Source organism: Poecilia mexicana, unplaced genomic scaffold, assembly GCF_051168715.1.
Source record: "Poecilia mexicana isolate PSO_F unplaced genomic scaffold, ASM5116871v1 scaffold_1, whole genome shotgun sequence".
In the NCBI taxonomy this organism is placed as follows: Eukaryota; Metazoa; Chordata; class Actinopteri; order Cyprinodontiformes; family Poeciliidae; genus Poecilia; species Poecilia mexicana.
In genome coordinates, this window is record NW_028263370.1 from 5,397,705 (window position 1) to 5,418,557 (window position 20,853).

At 39.3% G+C, this 20,853-nt stretch overlaps 3 protein-coding genes across 3 annotated transcripts; all 3 read right to left on the reverse strand.

Annotated features, from left to right (window-relative positions):
* Positions 1 to 80: 80 nt before the first annotated feature.
* Positions 81 to 4,995, reverse strand: get3 (guided entry of tail-anchored proteins factor 3, ATPase). Its single transcript, XM_015008915.2, has 7 exons — positions 4,846 to 4,995; positions 3,664 to 3,811; positions 2,841 to 2,989; positions 2,588 to 2,738; positions 2,358 to 2,465; positions 1,785 to 1,982; positions 81 to 1,444 (listed from the first exon to the last, which is right to left on the reverse strand). The coding sequence occupies exons 1-7, from the start codon at positions 4,986 to 4,988 to the stop codon at positions 1,316 to 1,318; spliced, it is 1,026 nt and encodes a 341-aa protein (XP_014864401.1). The 5' UTR covers positions 4,989 to 4,995; the 3' UTR covers positions 81 to 1,315.
* On the reverse strand, positions 4,902 to 7,337 carry LOC106931003 (noggin-2-like). The gene has a single exon (XM_015008903.2). The coding sequence runs from the start codon at positions 7,055 to 7,057 to the stop codon at positions 6,311 to 6,313; it is 747 nt and encodes a 248-aa protein (XP_014864389.2). The 5' UTR covers positions 7,058 to 7,337; the 3' UTR covers positions 4,902 to 6,310.
* A 1,823-nt stretch (positions 7,338 to 9,160) lies between these two features.
* On the reverse strand, positions 9,161 to 20,072 carry LOC106931013 (target of Myb1 membrane trafficking protein). The gene is made up of 15 exons (XM_088014152.1): positions 19,858 to 20,072; positions 15,480 to 15,564; positions 15,232 to 15,310; positions 14,865 to 15,014; positions 13,958 to 14,092; positions 13,715 to 13,867; positions 12,007 to 12,123; positions 11,240 to 11,373; positions 11,115 to 11,157; positions 10,861 to 10,993; positions 10,548 to 10,614; positions 9,998 to 10,073; positions 9,828 to 9,887; positions 9,700 to 9,742; positions 9,161 to 9,604 (listed from the first exon to the last, which is right to left on the reverse strand). The coding sequence occupies exons 1-15, from the start codon at positions 19,928 to 19,930 to the stop codon at positions 9,459 to 9,461; spliced, it is 1,494 nt and encodes a 497-aa protein (XP_087870278.1). The 5' UTR covers positions 19,931 to 20,072; the 3' UTR covers positions 9,161 to 9,458.
* Positions 20,073 to 20,853: the final 781 nt, after the last annotated feature.

Sequence of the window (20,853 nt, forward strand, 5' to 3'; positions counted from 1 at the left end):
GGATCACTCTAAAGAGATAATTAACCTTGTGGAAGCAAAGGACAAAAAAAAACAAAAAAAAAAAACAAGACCAGGAACAATTTTTAGCTGAGGAAAGTTTGTTTTAATTCACAATTGAAATATAATTTAAATAAAATCTATAGAAAACAGATTCTTGAAGCAATCAGTGACAGAAAACAAGAGAGATGTTGACAGGTGGAAGTATTGACCTTGTACTTATTTTCCAGTTGGGAAAGCTTCAACTGAACCAGAACCTTTGCTTCATTCACAGCAGTAAGAATGCAGACAACCATTAGCTCAAAACTTTAGTGATAGGTTATATTCTAAATAACTACAACCAGAATAGTTATCCTGATTCTTCCCGTTATGGTAATCGATGTTAGAGAGAAGTGGGTTGATGTGTTTCAGGGAGTTCTGAGGGGAAGATGCAGTGACCTTTCAGCTTCAACTTACTGAAATGTCACACTTTGGTCTGATGAAACGTGGATTCATATCTTAAAACAAACCAATGATGCCAAACTGTAAACAAACCATTCTTGTACTTTTATTGGAATAAAAATGACCCTCAAGAACTGAACCCCCACTCCCCCCCAAAAAAGATAACATTTCTCTTTTTATTCCTTTTTGCCAACAACCTGTCATTTAACTCTGAAGTTGTAGGAACTTCAATGAAACTGGAAAAATATACAAGACGTGAATTTGGTTGCAAGTTCAGTCAAAACCTCGACTGAGGGGGAAAAAAAAAAAAAAAAAGACACAAGCACCAAAGTCACACAGACAAACCGAGGTGTTGACTTCAACCATCTGGAACCTTTTTAAACAAACAGAACTGTCAAAGGAAACGGTCAGAACCACGACTGAACTCTGACCCGAGATGGGACGGTTCTGTTGAGACCAAGATGAATGCAGTAAGACTAGAACGACTGCCACAAAGGATATGAACACGAGAGAATAAACCGAGAGTTAGACTGCATATACGCACCGCCTCATCTCACAATACAGCAGGTTGTGTGTGTGTGTGTGTGTGTGTGTGTGTGTGTGTGTGTGTGTGTGTGTGTGTGTGTGTGTGTGTTCTCATCATCAGCTCCCCTTCAGTTGGGAATGTGAGTGTGTTGTTGATGTAGGAGCGTTCTGCTTCAGAGGACAGAGTGGATCATTATGAGGCTGTTGCTGCAAAGTTTAAGACGGGGTGGGGTGGGAAAACTCGGAGCAGGCGCGTTCAGACTGTTGAAGTGTTTTGTCTACAGACTTGGAGGGTAGAGGAGGGGGCTGGAAGGTTAGGGGGCGGTTGAGAAGAGGTCCAACAAGTGAGAGATCACTTGTTTGGGGGTTTGTATGGTTCCAGAAGCTGCTTCGAGAACGTGTTGACCTTCTCGGCACCTCGAACTTCATGAGGCAGCAGCGGTAACTTAACTATGTGGAAATCTTCATAAAGATCCTCCATCTGCAGGGACAAGGCAGACCAACAATGAACACATGGGAAAGTGGCAATCACTGCTTTAAATGTTGGATAATTACACATCAGTGAAATAAATCCTGCCTCTTTTGCTACTAATGTTTAATTTGTTTTGTCAAATAAAGGCGCTTGGGGGTGAAAAGTATTACTTTATGTGATTAAGACAATATTTCAAAACATTGGGTCACATTCATTTTACATTTTTATTTATCCCTTTTGCATTAATTTTGGGGGAATTGGCAGTTGGCGACAAAGAGCCGGTAGTTGTGACGTCAGTGACTTTAAAAGTTAAAACTATTCAAAGACAGAAAACACTTGCAGGCCGTACCTGGTCTAAATATTTGGACTGAATTTTGTGGCGGGCTTCACACATCTTGCAAGGCTTCTCTGCTTCGGGGAAAACCAGCTGGTTGACAATGATGTTGTGCGTGTCGATGCGACACTTGGCCAGTTCCTGGATCAGCCGCTCCGTCTCGTAGAGCGACAGGAACTCGGCGATACAAACACAGATGAAGGTCGTCTGTTCCTGGAAAAAACATTAGCAGGGAAAACAGAGGAGTTAGAAAAAAAAACACGTGCTTCTTAGAGCACATTCAGATGGACAGCAGCTGTCATAAGATACAAAGTATTTTACCATTTTCTAATAATATCCCCGTGTATTCAAAACAACCAAGTTGTTCCTGTATTCATGAACAAAAGGAAAGGACTGATGGACAGACTGAAGAACAGAAAGGTAGACAGGGAGAGGGCAGACAGGTGAAGTGTACTAAAATGTTAAAACATTTGATTCTGGCAACTAAAAGGTAAATTCATGAGGTAACACAAACTCAAGGTGACTCTTTACAGTCAGAAGGTGACTTGTAAGGAGTGACACTAATAAATGTGTAAATTAAATACTTACAGGATCTTTGAACTGCTCACTAACGGAGCGAATGACTGGTAGAGTTTCCTCCAGTTTGGACGCCAGCTGGTCTGCATTCATGTCACCCAGACCAAGCATGTTACACATCTGGGAATAATAATAATAATAATAATAATAATAATAATAATAAAAAGAGATGCTATTAAAGCCTCACTGACAGTCATTTCCTCACGCAGCTATCTAAACACGGGTAGAAAAATCCAGTGCACCTGAGAAATGAAGGGGCTGATCTGGTTCTTAATTTTCATGAGGCGACCCAGCCCTCGCTCCACGATGGTGGGGAAGTTGAGCAGACGCAGCGTGTGGCCGGTGGGCGCAGTGTCAAACACCACAACTGAGAAGTTCATTCCTTTCACTAGCCTGTTTCAGCAGGTAAATAAAGCACACCAAGCTAAATAAAACGACACCAAGCAAACGCATCGTTTTACATTTCTAATTGTTATTTACGCATTTATTTTTCACCTCATGACCTCTGCGTAGCTCATGGCCTCGTCAATGCCAGGGAAAGCACTCATGGCTTCCTGCATCATTTTCTTGCCCATGCTGAGCATGTTGTCCTCCTCGAAGAATTCGTCAGGCAGTTCGGCGACGCCCAGACTCGGGTCAATCTCCTGTTCAAAACAAATATAAATGATGAGGGAAAATACACAAGCGGCCTGTTGTTTCTTGCCCTTGTGACAAGTGGTGAACTAATGCAAAAAGCTTTCCAAAAAAAAAAAAACAGGACAAATAAACCTTTTTGTGGTTTTCTTAATGGCCGACTCCAATTTCCAAATGCTGGATCAGATGAGACATTCTAACAGTGTCATAGATCCGAAAAATAAAAATAAATAAATAAATGAAGGACTAAGTTCAGGCATCTTAAAGTAATTTTATATCACTTGGAAAAAGCACTGAATTTGACTAAATTGATCAAATAAAAAACTTGAATAATTACAGTTCTTGTGATTAAAGTTGTTTATATAATTTTGTCAGTATAGCTTCAACTCTCAGTGCTGTTTTAATTTTGTCACACAACTATGTAGAAAAAAATAAATAAATCACGTCACTGTACAATTTGTTTCACTATAAAAAAAAAAAACAACAACTTGCACATGCAAGAAGGCAACTGGTTTGCACAAAATATAAAGGCCCAGTAGTTTCTAATACTATTAACCCATCTACTAACCCAAACTCTTGAACCTTGCTACATACGTTACCAATCAAAATTCTGATTCTAAAAAAGATTTTTGATTTGTTCAAAAGATTTTTATTATTTTTTTAATTATTATTCATTATGACTTACCATTGCAAAGAGGTTTTCATAGCCCTTAACTTTAGTAGGCACCTTCGAGAATTTCTGGTCAAAAGCATCAGAGATGTTATGGGCAGGATCTGTGGATATGATGAGGACGCTCTCTCTGACGGCAGCCAACTGGACGGCCAAACTACAGCTAAATACACACACACACACACACAAAAAACATATGTTTTAGATACTAAATTTCTAGAATTTTGCAGAATGTGAATAAAACTTCAGAAAGGTGGAATTAAAAATTGCACTGCAAATCTTTATGTTTAATAAGTTAATGATGGTTAGTGTAGCCACGTAACTCAGCATAGATAATAAATGCTTAGCAGGAGCTTTGTTTTGAAGATTTCCTGTGACTTCTGAGCTATCCTTATTTAAAGTAACTCAACTAAGCCCTGTTGAAAATTGGGACCAAACATTATTGTAAGAATGCAAAAAATTGTAAGCATGTTCTTTCGCCTTTTTTGATAGCCTAATGCATGTTTCTTTTTATATAGAAACAAAAAGTGGTTTTCTTTTCATTTAACCAAATCAAAGTGAAATCTGTGCAAAAATGTTAAGTAAACGCAAATATAAATTTAGCAAAATCCAAAATAGAAAAAAAAATAAGCTGGGGGAAAAAAAATCCCAATTAAAAATAATAGAACTTTAAGAAAGAAAACTGGCCACTTTGTAGAACTCTCTCACACAGACGGACCTGTATTTGAGCCATTTTTTTGACCGTTTTGACATGTTTATTCCGTCCTTCAAGCCTGGTGGCTAATGCTAACCTTTCTGATTGTCGTTTTACGTTGTTGTCCAATTGATTTTTTTTTTATATACATTTTTTTTTTAATCTATAGATGTACAGCAGGAAAATCCGTAGCTAAAAGAGAGCTACATGGAGACGAGAAAGTCATGATTTAATTTAAAGAACATACATTAATGAATTGTGGCAGCAAGCTAACTTTAGCTGCTGACTGTGCTAGACAGTAGCTACCCGATAAACAGGTAACACTAATTTATTCACAAAAATACAAGTAAGGGTGTTCTGAATAAGTTTAATTATTCCTATCAATAAAACTAACACAACTTGTTCATTATCTGATCAAAAAAACCTTCAGCGTGTATTAAAAGCTAGCTTGAGGTCAATATTTCAGCTAACTCGAGTCACTAAGAGCATTTCCTTCGACTTACCTGCAGGTGGTTTTACCGACACCACCTTTCCCGCCAACGAAGATCCATTTCAGGGATTTCTGTTCGATTATGTTCTTCAGAGTCGGCTCTAAAGGCTCCACATCAGGTGCGTCTTCAAATTCGTCGTCCATCGCAGCGGCCATCTTGAATGTGTACAGTCACCGTTCAGCTGAGGCAGACTGCTGCGTTCAAGAACGCCCGGAATTCTAAATTATAAGGGCAACTTTTTTCCTGCGGATGTTTGAACGGACCACTTGAAGTGAGTCTTCAAATACTCTTGGATACGTAAAAAAGTGCACTAATCATGTCAGTGCTGCTTACTAAAGCCTATTCTTAAATGTAAGGAAACAAACTAACTTACACAGGGAATTGTTGGGTTTTCGGTCAACGCACCATTGGATGTACATTAATCTCACTGACCATAAACCCGATTAATCAAGCCAAGTCTGATAGTGCCAGTAATACTCAAAAACAACAAATACGGAAGCGCCCCCCGCCCACGCCCCAAAAAACGTGCATTTGGTAAATCTAACTTGCGAGACCAGAAATAGGTCTGACATACTTCCGGTAAACAAACGCAAGCCGCCAGTTTTGAATGGTGAAACGCTTGCATTTACAATTGTTAAAAAAAAAAAGCAAAATGCTCGTCAGTCGTTGTCATGGTTAATTGTGACAACGACTGACTGACAGAAAACCCAATTGGAGCAACTCTTGACCGCAAAGACGTGTTCCTTGGATCAGCTTTATCACGGCTGGTAAGCCTGAAAACATTCTTACTCGATGATTGAAATTTATTACCTATGATTTTTTTTTTCCCTCGGAAACTTTCCCTGATATGTAGCAGGGAGTTCTTTTTTAAAAACTGTGCAGTTTTAATATGATTTCAACATCCGCAATCTATGTTAATTTCATTTTTTTATTTTCTTACAGGATCAAAATCAATTCCCCATCTAAAGAATAATTTAGTGTTTACTATTCATCTAGGAGTTGTGTGAAATCAATAATCAATAAGCTGACAAGCCTTTTACAAAGACACAGAGGAGCAGTCAATGTGATCAGCTAAATAAAATCACATTTACTTCTTCCATTTCTTTAAGACTTTTCTTAATTTTGAACTAAATTAGCCAAAAAGGTATTGCCAAGTGCTTCATGAAAATTTATAATCTTTATTATAACACCAAATTTGAAAGCAGTGTTCATTAAAGATATGCAGATTTACAAGACGTTATTTAGGCAGCGACATTAAGCAGCATAATTACATTTTGTTAGTCAGCTTTATTCACAACCGAACGCTACTAAAACACAAAAAAAATCAATTTCTGTAGACAAAGGTAAACAGGGAAGTAGTAAAAAACATCTATTTACTCCAACAGATACATGAGGTGACCACAGGATGAGACACTTGTCTCCATAAATATCTTTTGACTCCTGCGCTTGTCTCAGTCTCAGTGTGTTCACACTTTTCTCATTTAAGGTTCTTGGATCCATCTCTAATTTCCAGGCAGTTCCAAGCCAGAATCTTAATCTGCGCTGTCTGAGCTCGCACACACTTCATCCCTGTGGGAAAAGAGCAGCTTCTCTCCTTCTCCGGCCTTTCACAGTCAGTCTGTCGCAGCCAGCGTGGCCACAACGCCAGGCCCAGGTCTAACCACTGGTGGTGCAGTTTACACCCTGCCGAGTTCACCAGCCAACCTCTGAATGTTTCTGCAATCTCAGAGGGAAGAGAACTGAAGTTCAGGTCTGCAGCTTCTTTCTCCAGTTTCTGTAGACGGATTGCTTCAGCCTCTTTGAGCTCCAGAGAACTACGGCTTAACCTTTTTGCCAAGGCAGTGAACTGAGAGTCTGAGAAAGACTCACTTCCAGAGGCGGTTTCTGAAGGCTGATCCACAGACATCCACAACGGGTCAAAGTTGGATCCCAAGAGGTGGAACAGACGAGAAGGGCAGAGATGTCTGGGTTTGGGGTTGCAGCGATGGTCGTCAGTGTTTGTCACCAGGTTGTACGGACGGATCGGCTGAGAGTAGGAAGGCAGGCTGGCTCTCAGCTGCAGAAACGGTGAATCCCAGTCCATGTCCTCCTGGCTTTTATTGACTGTCCCATTCGGAATCTGAATTGAAATGTTAAATGTTAGGGCCATGGAAACGTGTAAAAGAACAGCGAGATTCCAGCTGAACTGAGCAACAACGCGTAATGCTGTGCACACGGTCCACATTATGCAGGGCACCAAGTAAATGAATACTCATCAGTGTAGTCTCTCTTTAAGAGAGCGTAGGTTTTGGTACTTCTGGGAGTCTGAGAACCCAAAGCCAGACATCCTTGAGCTTTTAAACAATAACATGCCAAATTTAGACAAACATAATACAGAGTGTGCTCAAAGAGTACAAGTTCCCACACCTCATTTAAGCCTCCAATATTCCAAACAGCCAAATTCTTGGGCAAAATTGTGTCTCTCACTTTTTCATCATTTTTGTCCTCTTACTTAAATCAACTCTTTTTATCCATCTCTAATTCCACAGTTAAAGTATTTTAAGTAATTTGTGTGAGATGCAACGTTAAGTACCTGTATGAGTGGAGCTGGAGAGATTGAGAAAGATAAAATTAAACAATCTTAACTTCTGACCAAAAGGTTATAATTGTGATTGTATCCATTTACTAAATTGGTTAATGAAAGTTGTGAATTCTATATAGCTATATATATATATATATATATATATATTTTTTTTTTTTTTTTGAGAATCAGATGCCTTCACCCATTTTCTTACCCAGAGTGTCATGCATTTATCTTGGGGTTTGATATTCTGCTTTGGCTTTTAATATAAACATTGTTGGACTTTATTTATAAATCAATCTAGATGAAGTTAAAAAAAAAAGACCAAAACGGTTATTCCAGTAATTAAAAAGCCCAACTAATAACGTGTTTATTTTTCATTTATTCTGTTAAAACAGCTAATAGAGAATGAATAAACCGATTTGGTAACACTTTATTTGAAGGGGGGTGAATAAGACTGACATGACACTGTCATAAAAACCTGTCATGAACATGAATAAGCCTTCATGAATATTTATGACTTGTCATAAAGCGTCATTCGGTAAATTATGACACTTTTAATACAAAGTTGACATTTTTCAAAATGTCTTTATGACAACTTGACATTAACCAAGAAATCATTACTGATATAAATTTGTTCTAAAAGTATTACTGATTGCACTTTAAAAATTAGGTAACTTTATGTTATTAAAGGTAAAGTTTAAACAGCGGGGCTTGTTCAGGGAGGTTGCTGTGGTCCTCTCATATAGAGGTTAGCCACTTTTCATTGCACCCCTTAGGAGCTCTGACTTCCCTCCTTGTTATCTTGATCTTAGCCTCCAACCGTCTTTTCCATGGTGGATATTGGGTCTCATAGTTGCTCTTATAGCCAAGCATCTCAAGGATCACTGATGCTGAGTTGTATATCAGTTCATTGGTTTCAGTTATGGTGTTGGTAGGGATTGTTCTCAATGCTGCATTCACATCTTCAATGAGACTTTCTGATGGTACTTCACTCAGCCGTTGTAATTGGCGTCGGGGTTGTCTGGTGTTCATTCGGGCCATGATTCTCTCTCTCAGGTCAGTTGCTGCCTCGTTCAGCTCAGATGGTTCGTTCATTACTGGGGCTACATACCCAGTCTCTGGGCGGGTAGTTGTAGTTAACTCCCTTCTGACCTGGCGTGCTGGCTCCTCCCCTTTGTGTTGTACCTCGTCAATCTCAAGTTGTGATAGCAGTTGTCGTTTGCGGATGTTGGAACACTGAGCTACTAGTTGTTTGGCAGTTAGTGTCGACTGGGGATGTCGAAGTAACCATTCCACCCACAGTCTTTGCATGTAGCCCCTCTGACTAGGGTTACTTGAGTAGTAGCATTCCAACAGATCCATGTTTTCATCTCTCGCCCATTTCCCATCAAGGTGCTCTGGTTCCCCAGCACCTGACGCAGACCTTGTTTGGCCGGGCGACATCTGAGCCGGCATGTCGTGCTCATCAATGTCTCTCATGGTATGAGGTAGGCTATATAGCTCCAAGGGTCTTGCCTAAGGACCCACACTGCATAGCTCAATTTCACCGGGGTCTCCCGGGTGGAAGACTGGTGACTTACCCACTGAGCTATACAGTCAGCTATATATATATATATATATATGTATATATATATATACATATATATACACACACACACACGTGTGTTTGTGTGTGCACGCTAATCTCCAACAAGGATGAAAGGCAGGGATAACGTTTTATTTTTTTCTTCAAAACAGAAAAATACTTTCAAATAAAAAGCTCTACATGTTTGGGGAACAGCTCCCCGTTTATTTTTGATCTCACTAAATCAAGCCTCTGGTTTGAAGGCACATCATCAAATAGATTTTATACATCATTACTTGCAATTACTTAACTATACAGGCTAAGGGTTTTTTGTTCACATTGACATTATAGTAAACTTTAAATAGAGTTACATAAAGTTGTCTGTATGTACATGGAAACAGCAGATTTATAAGGAAATAAAGCATTTACTGTATAAAATTAGTTGATTATGCGGTTTGTGTACATTCATGTATCACTCTGTTGATCTGAGGTTTTTCTTTAAAGAGAGAAGAGCTGGTCGTGTGTGGCGTCCTGTTGCTTGGCGGCCTGCGCCTGAGGTCTTGGTGTGGAGGGCGGCACGTTGCGAATTGAAAGGCTACTGTGGTCTGCCGCCTTCGCCCGATCGTCCAGAAACTTGTCAAACTCTAAAGAGACGTGGGTTTTATGAACTCCTCTTTAGAAAAGCAGATTAAATGTTGGGAAATATTTTATTTGAACAGCTAGAGACACAGAAACATACCTTCACTGGAGACTCCTTCACAAACCGACGACTCGCCCTCCTGCTATTTTAAAAGACAAACGGTAAATACCGCGCTCTACATTCATCACCCGCCGATGTTAAATATGCAGCGAGAGCTCCGGACCTACCAGATCTGAAGATAACCATTTGTCAATGTCATTCTGCGAAGCGGTTTTCTCTGGCACCATCTAAAATGAAAAGCAAAAAAAAAAAAAAACGGAACGACTCAGCTACTGTTCTTATTTCAAGATGACGACGTTCCCTGTAAACTCGATGAATGTCGACGTGCAGCACACACCCCTGCTGTGACCTGCAGCCTCGAGTCCAGAGCTTCGGCGAGGCCTTCCACCGTCTCAGGATCTTCATACTTGACGCTAGACGCAAATACAGAAACTTCATTATGAAAATACAGCCTTGTTTTAAATTGAGCGACGCGTAAAATTGGTTTTCATCACGAGAGTGGAAAAAAATTTATGCATGCAACTATTTCAGTGTATTTTTCCATTTAATTTATTTATTCATTTTAAACAGGTTTTTATGAACAAGTAATCAGTAGGAGAGAGAAAGCATGTGCATACTGTACACAATCAAGAACTTTTCTGCTTGAACAGGAGCAGGAAGAAGTAAACGCTTATTCATCCACACAAGTAGGTCCCATAAAAAGATATATTATTTGTGTGGATATGTCAAAACCATCAATATGGCATATTGTGTCTGAATTGCTGTTTGCTCTATTACAAAATAGCACTACCAGTGAATCAAGTTAAGCCCCTGCAGATATTTTCAGTGATCTAAATCATATCGATTTATGAGAAGCATTTGAGAGAAAATGATGTAGCACTGCTCACCTTTTCCTCTGTTCAGCCAAGGAGCTGCCTCTCGTCTGGGCAAACATGTCAAACTCCTCCTCTTCTTCTGCAAAACAGAATTTCAGATGATTAAAAAAAACAGATAATATCCTGCTTCATTTCAAAGAGCACAAATAAATTTCTGTTTCGAATGCTCAGCATTATTCACTGCGACATTTGGTCAGATGCAGAAAGTCTTTTCGAAACATGTGATTCAGCCACAACATCCCTTTTTCTCCCAGAAATAAAGTTTTAGAAACTTCATTTTTTGGGAACTTTTGTTTTAACAGAAGTTATAAAGAAGCTTACTCACTGTGATTGGCTGTTGACTGGTGATGGGTCTGGGTGCTGACGGCTGGTTGGCTGGTTGCTGTGATCGTAGCGGGCTGTTTGCTGGTCGGAGGTTCGGCGCCGACGTCGATGAGATTTGGGCCACTTGCAGAGGCCTGGAAGGCAGTTGTGTTATATTTAATAACAGAGTGAACACAGGATGAATGAAGAAACACATTTGAAACTAGTTTCCATACACCTTTTATTATTCTAAACAACTTCTGATTATTTTTTTACCTGTTGCGTATTTGTACTTTGAGCCTTGCTCAGTCGCTCAAACCTGACAAAAATAAAAATAAATACAGTAGAAGGTTAAATGCTGCAAACTTTTCAGCTAATGTCTAACAATCCAGCCTGACCACCTCTCGAAGCGAATGAAGGTGTTGTTGAGGTCGTCGTTCACCATGAGAAGCTCCTCCATAAATCCTTCGTCCACCAGCTGTGGGATCAGTTCAACCACACGACTCTGCATCTTCTTACACACCGAGAACAGCTGCTGCTTGAGCAGACCAGCAGAGAGAGAGAGAGAGATTAATTGCTGCAGCTAATTAAAACGTTTATGCAACAGAAAATATGATCCAGGAGCTTAAAGGAGCATATGATTTAATTTACATCTACTTCCAGATAGATTTTTAACTGTACCACTTTTACTTTGAAATAAATATATTTGCAACATGTTTCGTAAAATGTCTGAAGACATTAAACGACTAAACTAAGAAAAAAAATTTCTCTGTAGGTAGACGCCCTCCAAAGTTTTATGCTTTTCCTGGTAGTTTTTACTGTAAGGTTGACAGAAAAGATGCCTGCAAACAAGGATGAGTCTGAGATGGCAATTATCACATGCTTTTTCTTCAGTAGCACAGGACTACGCTATTAGTTTGATAAGATCTACGTATAATAATAAGTAGCTCAATAAGTGAGGAGGAACTGCTTCCAAATCCAACAGACTGACGTTTCAGCTGCATTAATAAAGTTAAAATAAAATTAGTTGTTGGTGGATAAATGTGCATCCAGATTTATAATAAAAAAAAAAGATAGACATTTTATTGTAAACTGGAACTGCAAAGAATAGACATCCGTATTTAGTTGGTGTCTGAGTGACAGGCAGATGAGAAACAAATAAACCCACCTGCAGCAGCTCTGCGTCGTCTGCTGTGCTCTGTCCAGGCTTTAGTTCGTTTAACATTTGAGACATTACTGCCAGGTTTCCTTTAACCAGGGCCAGCTCGCTCTGCAGCTTCCGCTCCTGAAATCCAACAAGATAATAAAAAGCAAGAATTAAAAACAAGTCACAAAAATGAGGTACTTTTTAGCTCTACCTCGTCAAGGTGCAAATAAAGGGCACATCTTAATATCTGGGCTAAGATTGAAACCTTTTATTTTCAAAATAAGAGCCTGCAGAATGGCAAAGAGCTCCACATCAAACTTGGCTTCCCTGGAGTGAGTCATTAAACTAATACAAAACTATTTCTATTGCTTTTAACTTGGATTTTGTTTGGGAAAAGCCAACATAAATGAACGTTTTCCGACAGTGTGGCACGGGGGTCCCCAGGCTGCGGCCCGCGGGTCCGGCCCCCTAAACGATACCAGAGAGCATTCAGTGTTTTTTATCATATATATGTGGATTTTTCTTCAACCACCAGGGGGGCTCTTGAGCAGTTATGAAACTTAGTTTCCCTCAATGGAATATATACTAGTCAGTACCAGTCACCGTTTCGCTCACGGTTTTTTTCCATTTGCATTCTGGGTAAAAATCTATGTACAAACGCGAATATGTCGTCGGCAGTAATCCAGCCCCCCCCGGTCCACAGTTTCACTCCCCCCCGTCATCAAAATTTCTTTCTCAAAAAACTAAGACCGGCCCCCGACCAGAAAAGGGAACAGTCATGTGGCCCTCGCAGGAAAAAGTTTGGGGACCCCTGATGTAGCAACTCTACCTGTTGAGTATTTATAAAGTGGGTGGATACATCTTAGGTGTGGGTAGATGTGAGGATATTTGATCCTGAAGGATTAAGAGTTGCTGACTGCTTTCCATTAGAGAGTCCGTCTTCCCGACCTCAGTAGATCTGTCGTTAAAATTATGTCTACAGTGATTTTCTGCTGCTAAAAATTCTTGTAGTAGCTACATGTCGCCACATGGGGGCAGAGCATAGTGGCGCTCCAACACAACACTGGTATTTTCCAGGTTTTGAGGCTTTGATATTCATGATTTTCAAACTTTTCGCAGCTTTCATTTTCTCTGCAACTGAAAAATAAATTTTGATGCCATCTAAACTAACTGCAAACTATAAATATATCTAAATAATGAAAAGACGGAAATGTTATAAAAATAAATCCAACCATGAAAGCTGAGCTTCATATTTGGCTCATCACATTTACTATAATTGATGCAGGTGTGAACTCGAGAAGATTTAATGCTAATTTTAAATCAAAAAGTGCTTCAACAAATTTTGAAGCAGTTTTATTTTTTACATTTCCTCCTCAAACATGTTTATATTTTTAGTTTAACTGTACATTTACCATATCGAAAGTTGACAACATTTTAAAATGATTTATCATGAATTTCATTTTTACATCTCAAAACCTGGAATTTTAATAAATTTTTGTCTTTGAGAGTAATAGTTGCCTTTAATTTAGACTAGAAAATTTCTTCAACTGAATAAAACAGAGGGAAAAAATATCTTAGTATCGTAGTAATTTGGACTCAGTATTATAGTAATTTGAGAGGTGGGTGCAGATCTCCCAGTACGATCTTTGTGGCAGTTAAAACTCAGTAAATCTGACCATAAAAGCAAGTATTTAAAATGTAATTTCAAGGCAGTTTCAGGACCACCCACCTGTTGTGGAGTGAGGGGGACCGGTCCATTACTGACTTGGACTGGAGATGAGGTATTTTGACTGGGGACGGCGGCGGCAGGAACTTGCTCTGGTGACGGACGTGTGGGAGCAGCGACGGAGGTCTCCTCAGGTGTCTCATTCTCGGGGATACTCTGCAGGACACGACGAAGAGGTAAAATATACGCAGACGTTCATAAAAGGATTCATGTGTGATAAACCTTCCAGCTAACAGCCAGGCTCACCCTGTTTGGAGTATGAATGGGTGAGAGCGCGTCCAGGTCTGTCATGGGAAACTCCAGACCTCGCCGCCTTAGGTCATCATAAACATGCACCACCCCCACCAGGGAGGGAGAGCTGCGAAATGCATCAGCCCATGACTAAAGATAAAGATATGGGAGTAGTTATGAACAGATGACTGACTCCATGCAGTTAGAGCCTCCAGATGACAAAGGAACAAGCAATAAGTGAGGCAACTTTGAGCAAGAGCAGAAAGGAACTGTTTTGCAACTCATTTTTAATGTAATCATATCTTCCAATCAGCACAAAAGTCACAATTACTATATAGCAAAGAATAAAGAGCTATAGAAATCTCAAATACAGTGAGAAATAAAACAAATTTAGCCATAATCAAGTGACAGTTGAATAAACTTTATGAACCAGATGGTCTTAAAGCCGTTTCAGGCTGAAAGCACTTTTATAATTAGAACCGTTCATAATTATGCTGCCAGTAAAAAAGAGCAATGATGAGCAAGAGCAATGATGGAGAATCATTTCACCAGAGCTAACGCGGCAGAGATGGAGAATCGGGAAGGAATGGAGGTAAAGTAGTGAATCTAACATCCGCTCAAGATAAAAGACTGAATTTCCATAAACTAAACCAATCAAAAACATAAAGGAAGCTTTTGTAAATATTAAATTGAATACTTTTAACTTTTTATGACTTCAATTCTTGGAACAAAGCTGATCACTTGGGGGAAAAAAAGCTGCTTCTGAAGAAGATGAAAATCCAGAGATTTTTATAATCAATAGGTTTATAATGGATATAAAAGTTCCTGTTTATCACATTTCACCTGGCTGATTCCACAAAGGAAGTAAAGACGCTTGATAACAAGATGAGTTAATTGGACTCAGTTCCTGTCTGGAACGTACCTGTATGAGGCTGAGGATGCGGTCATGCAGGGCTGTGGGGGGGTTGTATTTGGGCAAAATGGAACGGACCAGAACCCCTTCAACAAACTCCTGTGAGGCCACCAAAACATGGAAGCGATGGCCACAGTTCTTTACACAGGTCTCAAGAACCTGCGAGAGCAAAACATTAAGCTAAAATTATGACATATATTATTCATTACGGTACTATCGATATGTTCACCAAGCGGTTAAATGTTTATTTAACCGCTGGGAGAAACAGTGAAGCAAACATCCAATCTCTGATGATGTTTGACAGACGCCCTGGCATCCCCACATTCCTCAGCCTGTGACCGCACACTTAATGCAGAAGCATGTAATTATTACTCACAGTGAGAGCCAGCATAATCTCTCTGAAGTTCTTGTTTCCAACTATTCTTTTCTTAATGGCTTTGACGGCATCTCTGGGCCTGAGGGAAGAAATATTTGCATCAGCTGATCTTTGTTTATTGGTTTATTATCTTGAAATTTCAAAAACAAAGAATAAATTGTTGCACAAGCCGATAACAGCTGGTCAGAGATCAGAATCCAGCCAGTTTTTTGAGTTGATTGTAGTCTTAAAAAAAAAACAATACCTACCCCTCATCTGTCTCATTGATGATGTCACATATCTCCATGTTGAGTCCCCAGTCCTCCGACTGCAGAGAGCCGCTGGTTGCTTGATCTGTAAACAAACAGGGAACAAGGTGAAATTAAATATTAACCGAAGAACCGATTTAGAGATACTATATTACGATTACAGCTGGGTTTCCAATACAAAAGTAGCCAAGTTTACAAAACTGCTAAAATATTCCATCATATCGTTCCTTGGATTTGAAGTCCTTCATCTGCATGCAAGAGAAAGTGCCATGAGTTTTTTCTAACTGGAACCTCTTAGCACCATTTTTATAAGTTTATGGCAGTAAAAAAACAGGCATATACGGTATGAAAACTAAAATAGGACCAACCATCATCACCTGCATTAACCCAGATTTGAGGTTAACTACAGGCACCTGTAAATATTAACCTGTAGTTTCAGGGTTTCTCCCAGAAAACTTGCTAAGCCCGGTGGTGGGGTGTTGAGGCGGTCCACCGTGTTTTTACATTAAAAGATATTAAGTTGACAGGAAATGTAACGGTATTACTGTGTTAAGGGAAAACATCTCCAGTGAAATGCTATTTAAACTTGCAACTAGTCTAAAAACAACAAATTTGCACTTCTGTTTAATCCAAATTAAGTCAGCAGCTCAATCAGGCCCCCAAGGGCTTCAAGGGCCATAAATGCTGATATTTTAAAACAAATCTCAGACACATAACACTTGATTATTGAGATAAGCAATGCTGTTAAATTTGATTCAATTGTTAAGGCATACATAAATTAAAAGATTTTAATTAACATTTAGATCCAAGATTTTAAGGAGCTGGCAAGTTTACTTTGTAAAACTTCAAAAAACAATATTCATAGTTGGATTGTTTTGTTACCATAGCAACAATCTGATGCTGTGAGTTTAATCCTTGAATTTACACAAATTGGTAAACTGCGATTATTACATTTTAGGCTGGCCAATTAAACTACTCCTTTCTCCTATATTTCACTAAATCTAACACAGCAGCTGTTTTTTTTTTAGCAACAAAAGGGGCCCCTAAATCAAATTCTGCTCCAGGCCTCATGCAACCTTGGACCGGCCCTGCATGATGAGGTAATCTGCTGCACTGCGTAGAGATGCGCAACAAACGAGAGATTTAATTCAATGCTGCTAATGTGGCTTCAGTAGCTCTTCCATTTCGTGTCTGTTGAGTATTTAAATAAGCATCACAGAAACTATTCTGGTTGGTTGAGTTTATGGGAAGAGTTTCTCAGATCTCCTGCGGCCGCGCGTATGAACTCTAAGTAGACAACGCATTTAATATGGTTTGATGCATCGTGTAACCGGAAAAATAATACTAAAAATAATCAAATATAAAATCAGCGTGATGCATGACTCCGAGGAGAGCGTAAATGCTCCTCACCGGGCTGAACCTGCATGATGAGGTTAGCGCTGCTCGTTATCCACAAACGCTCCGGCCAACCGGGACCACAGACATAAACTTTACAGGGAAGACAAACACAGAGCCACACGCTGGGCAGGGTGTTGAGATGTAAACGCCGCATATAATTGTTCGATCACAAAGATAAATCATTCTCACCGCTCCACAACGCGCCTCTGAATTCGCTACAAGTTATTCCTGCAGTTCACATTGAGCTGCGCAACCAGAGCTAATGCGGCGGGTTTTAAACTCTTACCTAGAGTTCTCCAAAGGATCATAATTCCTCACTTGCAGCCTGATTTTTATTATTTTTTTCTAGAAACGTAAACAAGCAACGCTTAGCCTGGCGGTGGGGCTAGTAAAGCATGGTGGGCCGCCAAGCTTATAATACAATGGGGGAAACCCTGAGTTTGATAGCAGGAAATAAACAGGCACATCATTGTAGGAATTGTTCTTTAAAGGTGGTTTTAATTAAAATGTATGCATTTTCTCCACTTTGCCTAATGTGTTACGAACAAAGAGAAAACTGAAATTTGTATTGTCATGTAGAGAAACCATGAAAGAAAGAGAAAGATCCATTTCTGCAATAGCTACACCTACAGAAAATTTGTTAAGACTCTTGAAAAAAAAACAAGATCAGTCTTCAAGTTTTATAAACACATCCATATTTTCTATTTTGCATAATCCTTGCATGAATAGAATATGCTTTTACAATGAAGGTTAACTTAAAATATACTTTCTTGATTAGAACTTGGTGAACTGAAGCCTTTCCAATTGTATGGTAAACTAAGAACCTAAAAAATATTCTTCTGTCCTTTACATAATACTGCCCGTAAACATTTTTTTTTCCCCAGCTTCTGTTGTATCATAATTTCTACAGTGGAGTGGATTCAGTATTTAAGGAAAATCAACTTCTGAACCATGAGATGTTGACAGGAGCTTACACAATCGTCAGCAAACAAGGTCAACTTTGTTTAGTTCAGGATTATGGAAGTGGCCTGTTAGATACTGTAAAGGTTTATGTCTTATCTGAGGAAGATAAAACTGTAGGAGTCCTCATTTACAATAAATTCAGATTACTTAGGAAAAGATAGCAGCTTGTCCAAGAAGAGACAAGATCAAAGTGGCTAATAAGTCAATTTGCCTTTATTTACTGTGTAAATTGCATCACTGACAATCTTCCTGTGTGAAACACGGACTGAGAATTGGACATACATAGTGTTTCTGGTCAAAGTAACTTCTGCTCTAAGAGTAAATTGGTATAAAATGCAAACTTTTAATTATTTTATTGATTTTTTTACCCTGCTTTGCTTTTCTAGGTTACATGTTCCACTCTGAATTCGTGTTTGATGCAGGAAGACCTTTAGTGGCGCGCCACCTCCATCTCCATTTCCTGAATAAAAATAACCACTTCCTTTGTAATGACCATCTAATGCAAAGCTGAATATAATTCAAAAATGTGTAACATAATGTTTCCACAAACTGCTATGGTGTTTTGTGATTGTTTTATGAAAGTTGGACCTGCTGTTAGCGCCAGCCTCAGACACAAACTGATCTGGATTTATACCTATTGAATCTGTGCTGCAAAAAGGTGTTAACTGCTTGTAAACTTTTGACTGAACTTCTGCTCGTAGTTTCACCTGAGCTGCTCTTTCACCAACCCTGTCTAAATTAGGCATGAGCCAATTCAATTACAGTTTCAAAACCACTACAGTTTTGTATCATGTTTAAAGTCTTTTTAAACTGAACTGCGGGCCAGCTGGCTGAACAAGGCCTAATACATTTTTATTGTCTCTCACTGATTTTAATAATGAAAATACAATATTTTACAGTAATGAATGGGACATTTTGGCTGAATGAAAGCACAGTTACAAATCAGTGAACTCACATTCACTAGTTGTCAACATAATCTGAAGGACATAAACCACCCCAAAAATTCAGTTTTTAAACCACTGTAACTTCCCCGATTTTTTATACCTACTAAGGTAACTTTGGCATCATTTGAAAATGTGTGTTTTGGAATGTGAATCTTCACCATATTAAAGACATATTTTATAAGAATTGCCTCTAGAAGCTCAAATCTTTCAGCCAACAAGGTCAACCTTTAACTTCTTTCCTTTGCAGCATTTTGAAATAGAGGCCAGCTTTCTTGCACTCCACCCTTCTCATAAGTCTCTAAATCCCATTCCTTACCAGCCAATTACGCCTCACCAAACCCTCAACCTTGCTTTGCTCAATCCACATGTAGGCAACTCCTTCAGATTCCCTCCCTCTCCCTTGCTCTGGCCTCCTCCGGCTGCCTCCGCTTCATGTGACTGTCAGCTGCTTGTGTTCACATTTGCCTCAGAACTAGCTCACATCTATGTGCGAGAAAGTGAGAGGATTAAAAAGGAAGGAGGAAGGAAGGGTTCAGATGGGTGTGCGGGCGCTACTCATGACAGATCTGCGCCATTCTCCTGGCATCAGCTGCTGAATGAATGAACGTGAAAGCGGCTCGCAGAGCTTAGGAGTAAATATGCGGTTTAAATATGCACAAAAAGAAAAGAATATGTTGAAACAAATCCGTTACTTTCGCTGTGAACGATGTGAAGCTGCCGCTTTATGGAAACGCTTCACAGACTGCGGAAGTGTGCGGAAACAATAAGCTCAATGCTGATTGGCTGAGCTAGCCGTTACTCAATGAGCACTGACTAATCGTATACGAGAATTAAAAGACGGTCCCACCTCCGTCTGAGTCACTGCCTCTTAAACTTATTTGTTATTTTTGTACAAATTTGGACAATTTCGGTGTAAGTCACGAACATAGAAACCGCCTTTTACACCATTACAACCCAGGGGACGTTTGTGTTAACCACCGAAATCTCGAAACATATCGAAACAAATCTCGAGTGACACAAATGACTACAAAAAAACACAGCTGTTAATATGTTTAAGAAAAAATAAAGCTCACCGATTCTCTGTCCGACGGGCGTTGAAAATGGATTTCCGAGGAGAAACTCCATGGTCTCCCCGAGAGAAAACATCCTGGGAACCTGGAGCTGGTTGTTCACCGTTAAAAACAAATATAAACAGGTTTCAAGACTCGCTGACCGCCGTGTTTCCTTTTGCTTTCAGAAGCAGCCACTGCTTGCAGAGGTGCACTAGCTCTGTGGGAGGTCACGTGAAAACTCACACGGAAGCGCGCGCGCGCACACACACACACACACACACACACACACACACACACACACACACACACACACACACACACACACACACCTCTGATCACATTATCAGTTTACAGTCCAACAAAGTTTCTATAGACAACCATCTGTTATTTTGAAGAAGTGTAAAAACATTCATCAACAATTAGTTACAAACTTAGTTGAGGAAGAAGTATTCTGCTTATGTATTTTTTAATGAAACATAAACTCACCCCCCCAAAAATATGTCTATATTCCTTATAAATACCTTATTATATTTGTTTGTTTTAAGTAAAAAATATTGGTTTTAAATACAGCAAGTGTGTTTCAGCACTTGCTGTAATTTACAGCATATTTCTCACAATCCCCATTTTCTTCTTGTGTTCTTAATTTTGTTATGGTTGTTTGTGTAATTAATTATAAATATATCAGGGGTGTTAAGTTATACTGACAGATACTTGTCACACTCCTTTCCTGTTTATGGTTCCTTGGATATACTACACAAAGCTTTTCATATTTTGTGACTTTACCACCAAAACGTTCAATGTATGGGATTTTACGTTAGCACAAAGTTGCGCATGTTTGTGAAGCAAAAGAAAAAAGTATACAGAGGTTTATATGTTTTAAAAGAACATTTGGAATGTGTGACATGAATTATTTTCCAGCCTTAGTTTGTACTTTGTAGAACCACCTTTGAAGCTGCAAGTCTGTTTGGGTATGTCTTCCATTTGCACGTCGGATTGAATTGTTTCCCCATTCCTCTT

Excerpts from the sequence above, each read along its gene's own strand:
- LOC106931013 (XM_088014152.1), bottom strand. The coding sequence starts at position 19,930 with ATGTTTTCTCTCGGGGAGACCATGGAGTTTCTCCTCGGAAATCCATTT. Across the intron at positions 15,565-19,857 it reads GCCCGTCGGACAGAGAATCG|ATCAAGCAACCAGCGGCTCT; the intron begins GTGAGCTTTATT and ends GTTTGTTTACAG. Across the intron at positions 10,994-11,114 it reads AAAGTACAAATACGCAACAG|GCCTCTGCAAGTGGCCCAAA; the intron begins GTAAAAAAATAA and ends ACTGCCTTCCAG.
- LOC106931003 (XM_015008903.2), bottom strand. The coding sequence starts at position 7,057 with ATGTGGACCGTGTGCACAGCATTACGCGTTGTTGCTCAGTTCAGCTGG.
- get3 (XM_015008915.2), bottom strand. The coding sequence starts at position 4,988 with ATGGCCGCTGCGATGGACGACGAATTTGAAGACGCACCTGATGTGGAG. Across the intron at positions 2,990-3,663 it reads ATGAAAACCTCTTTGCAATG|GAGATTGACCCGAGTCTGGG; the intron begins GTAAGTCATAAT and ends TGTTTTGAACAG. Across the intron at positions 2,466-2,587 it reads TCAGCCCCTTCATTTCTCAG|ATGTGTAACATGCTTGGTCT; the intron begins GTGCACTGGATT and ends TATTATTCCCAG.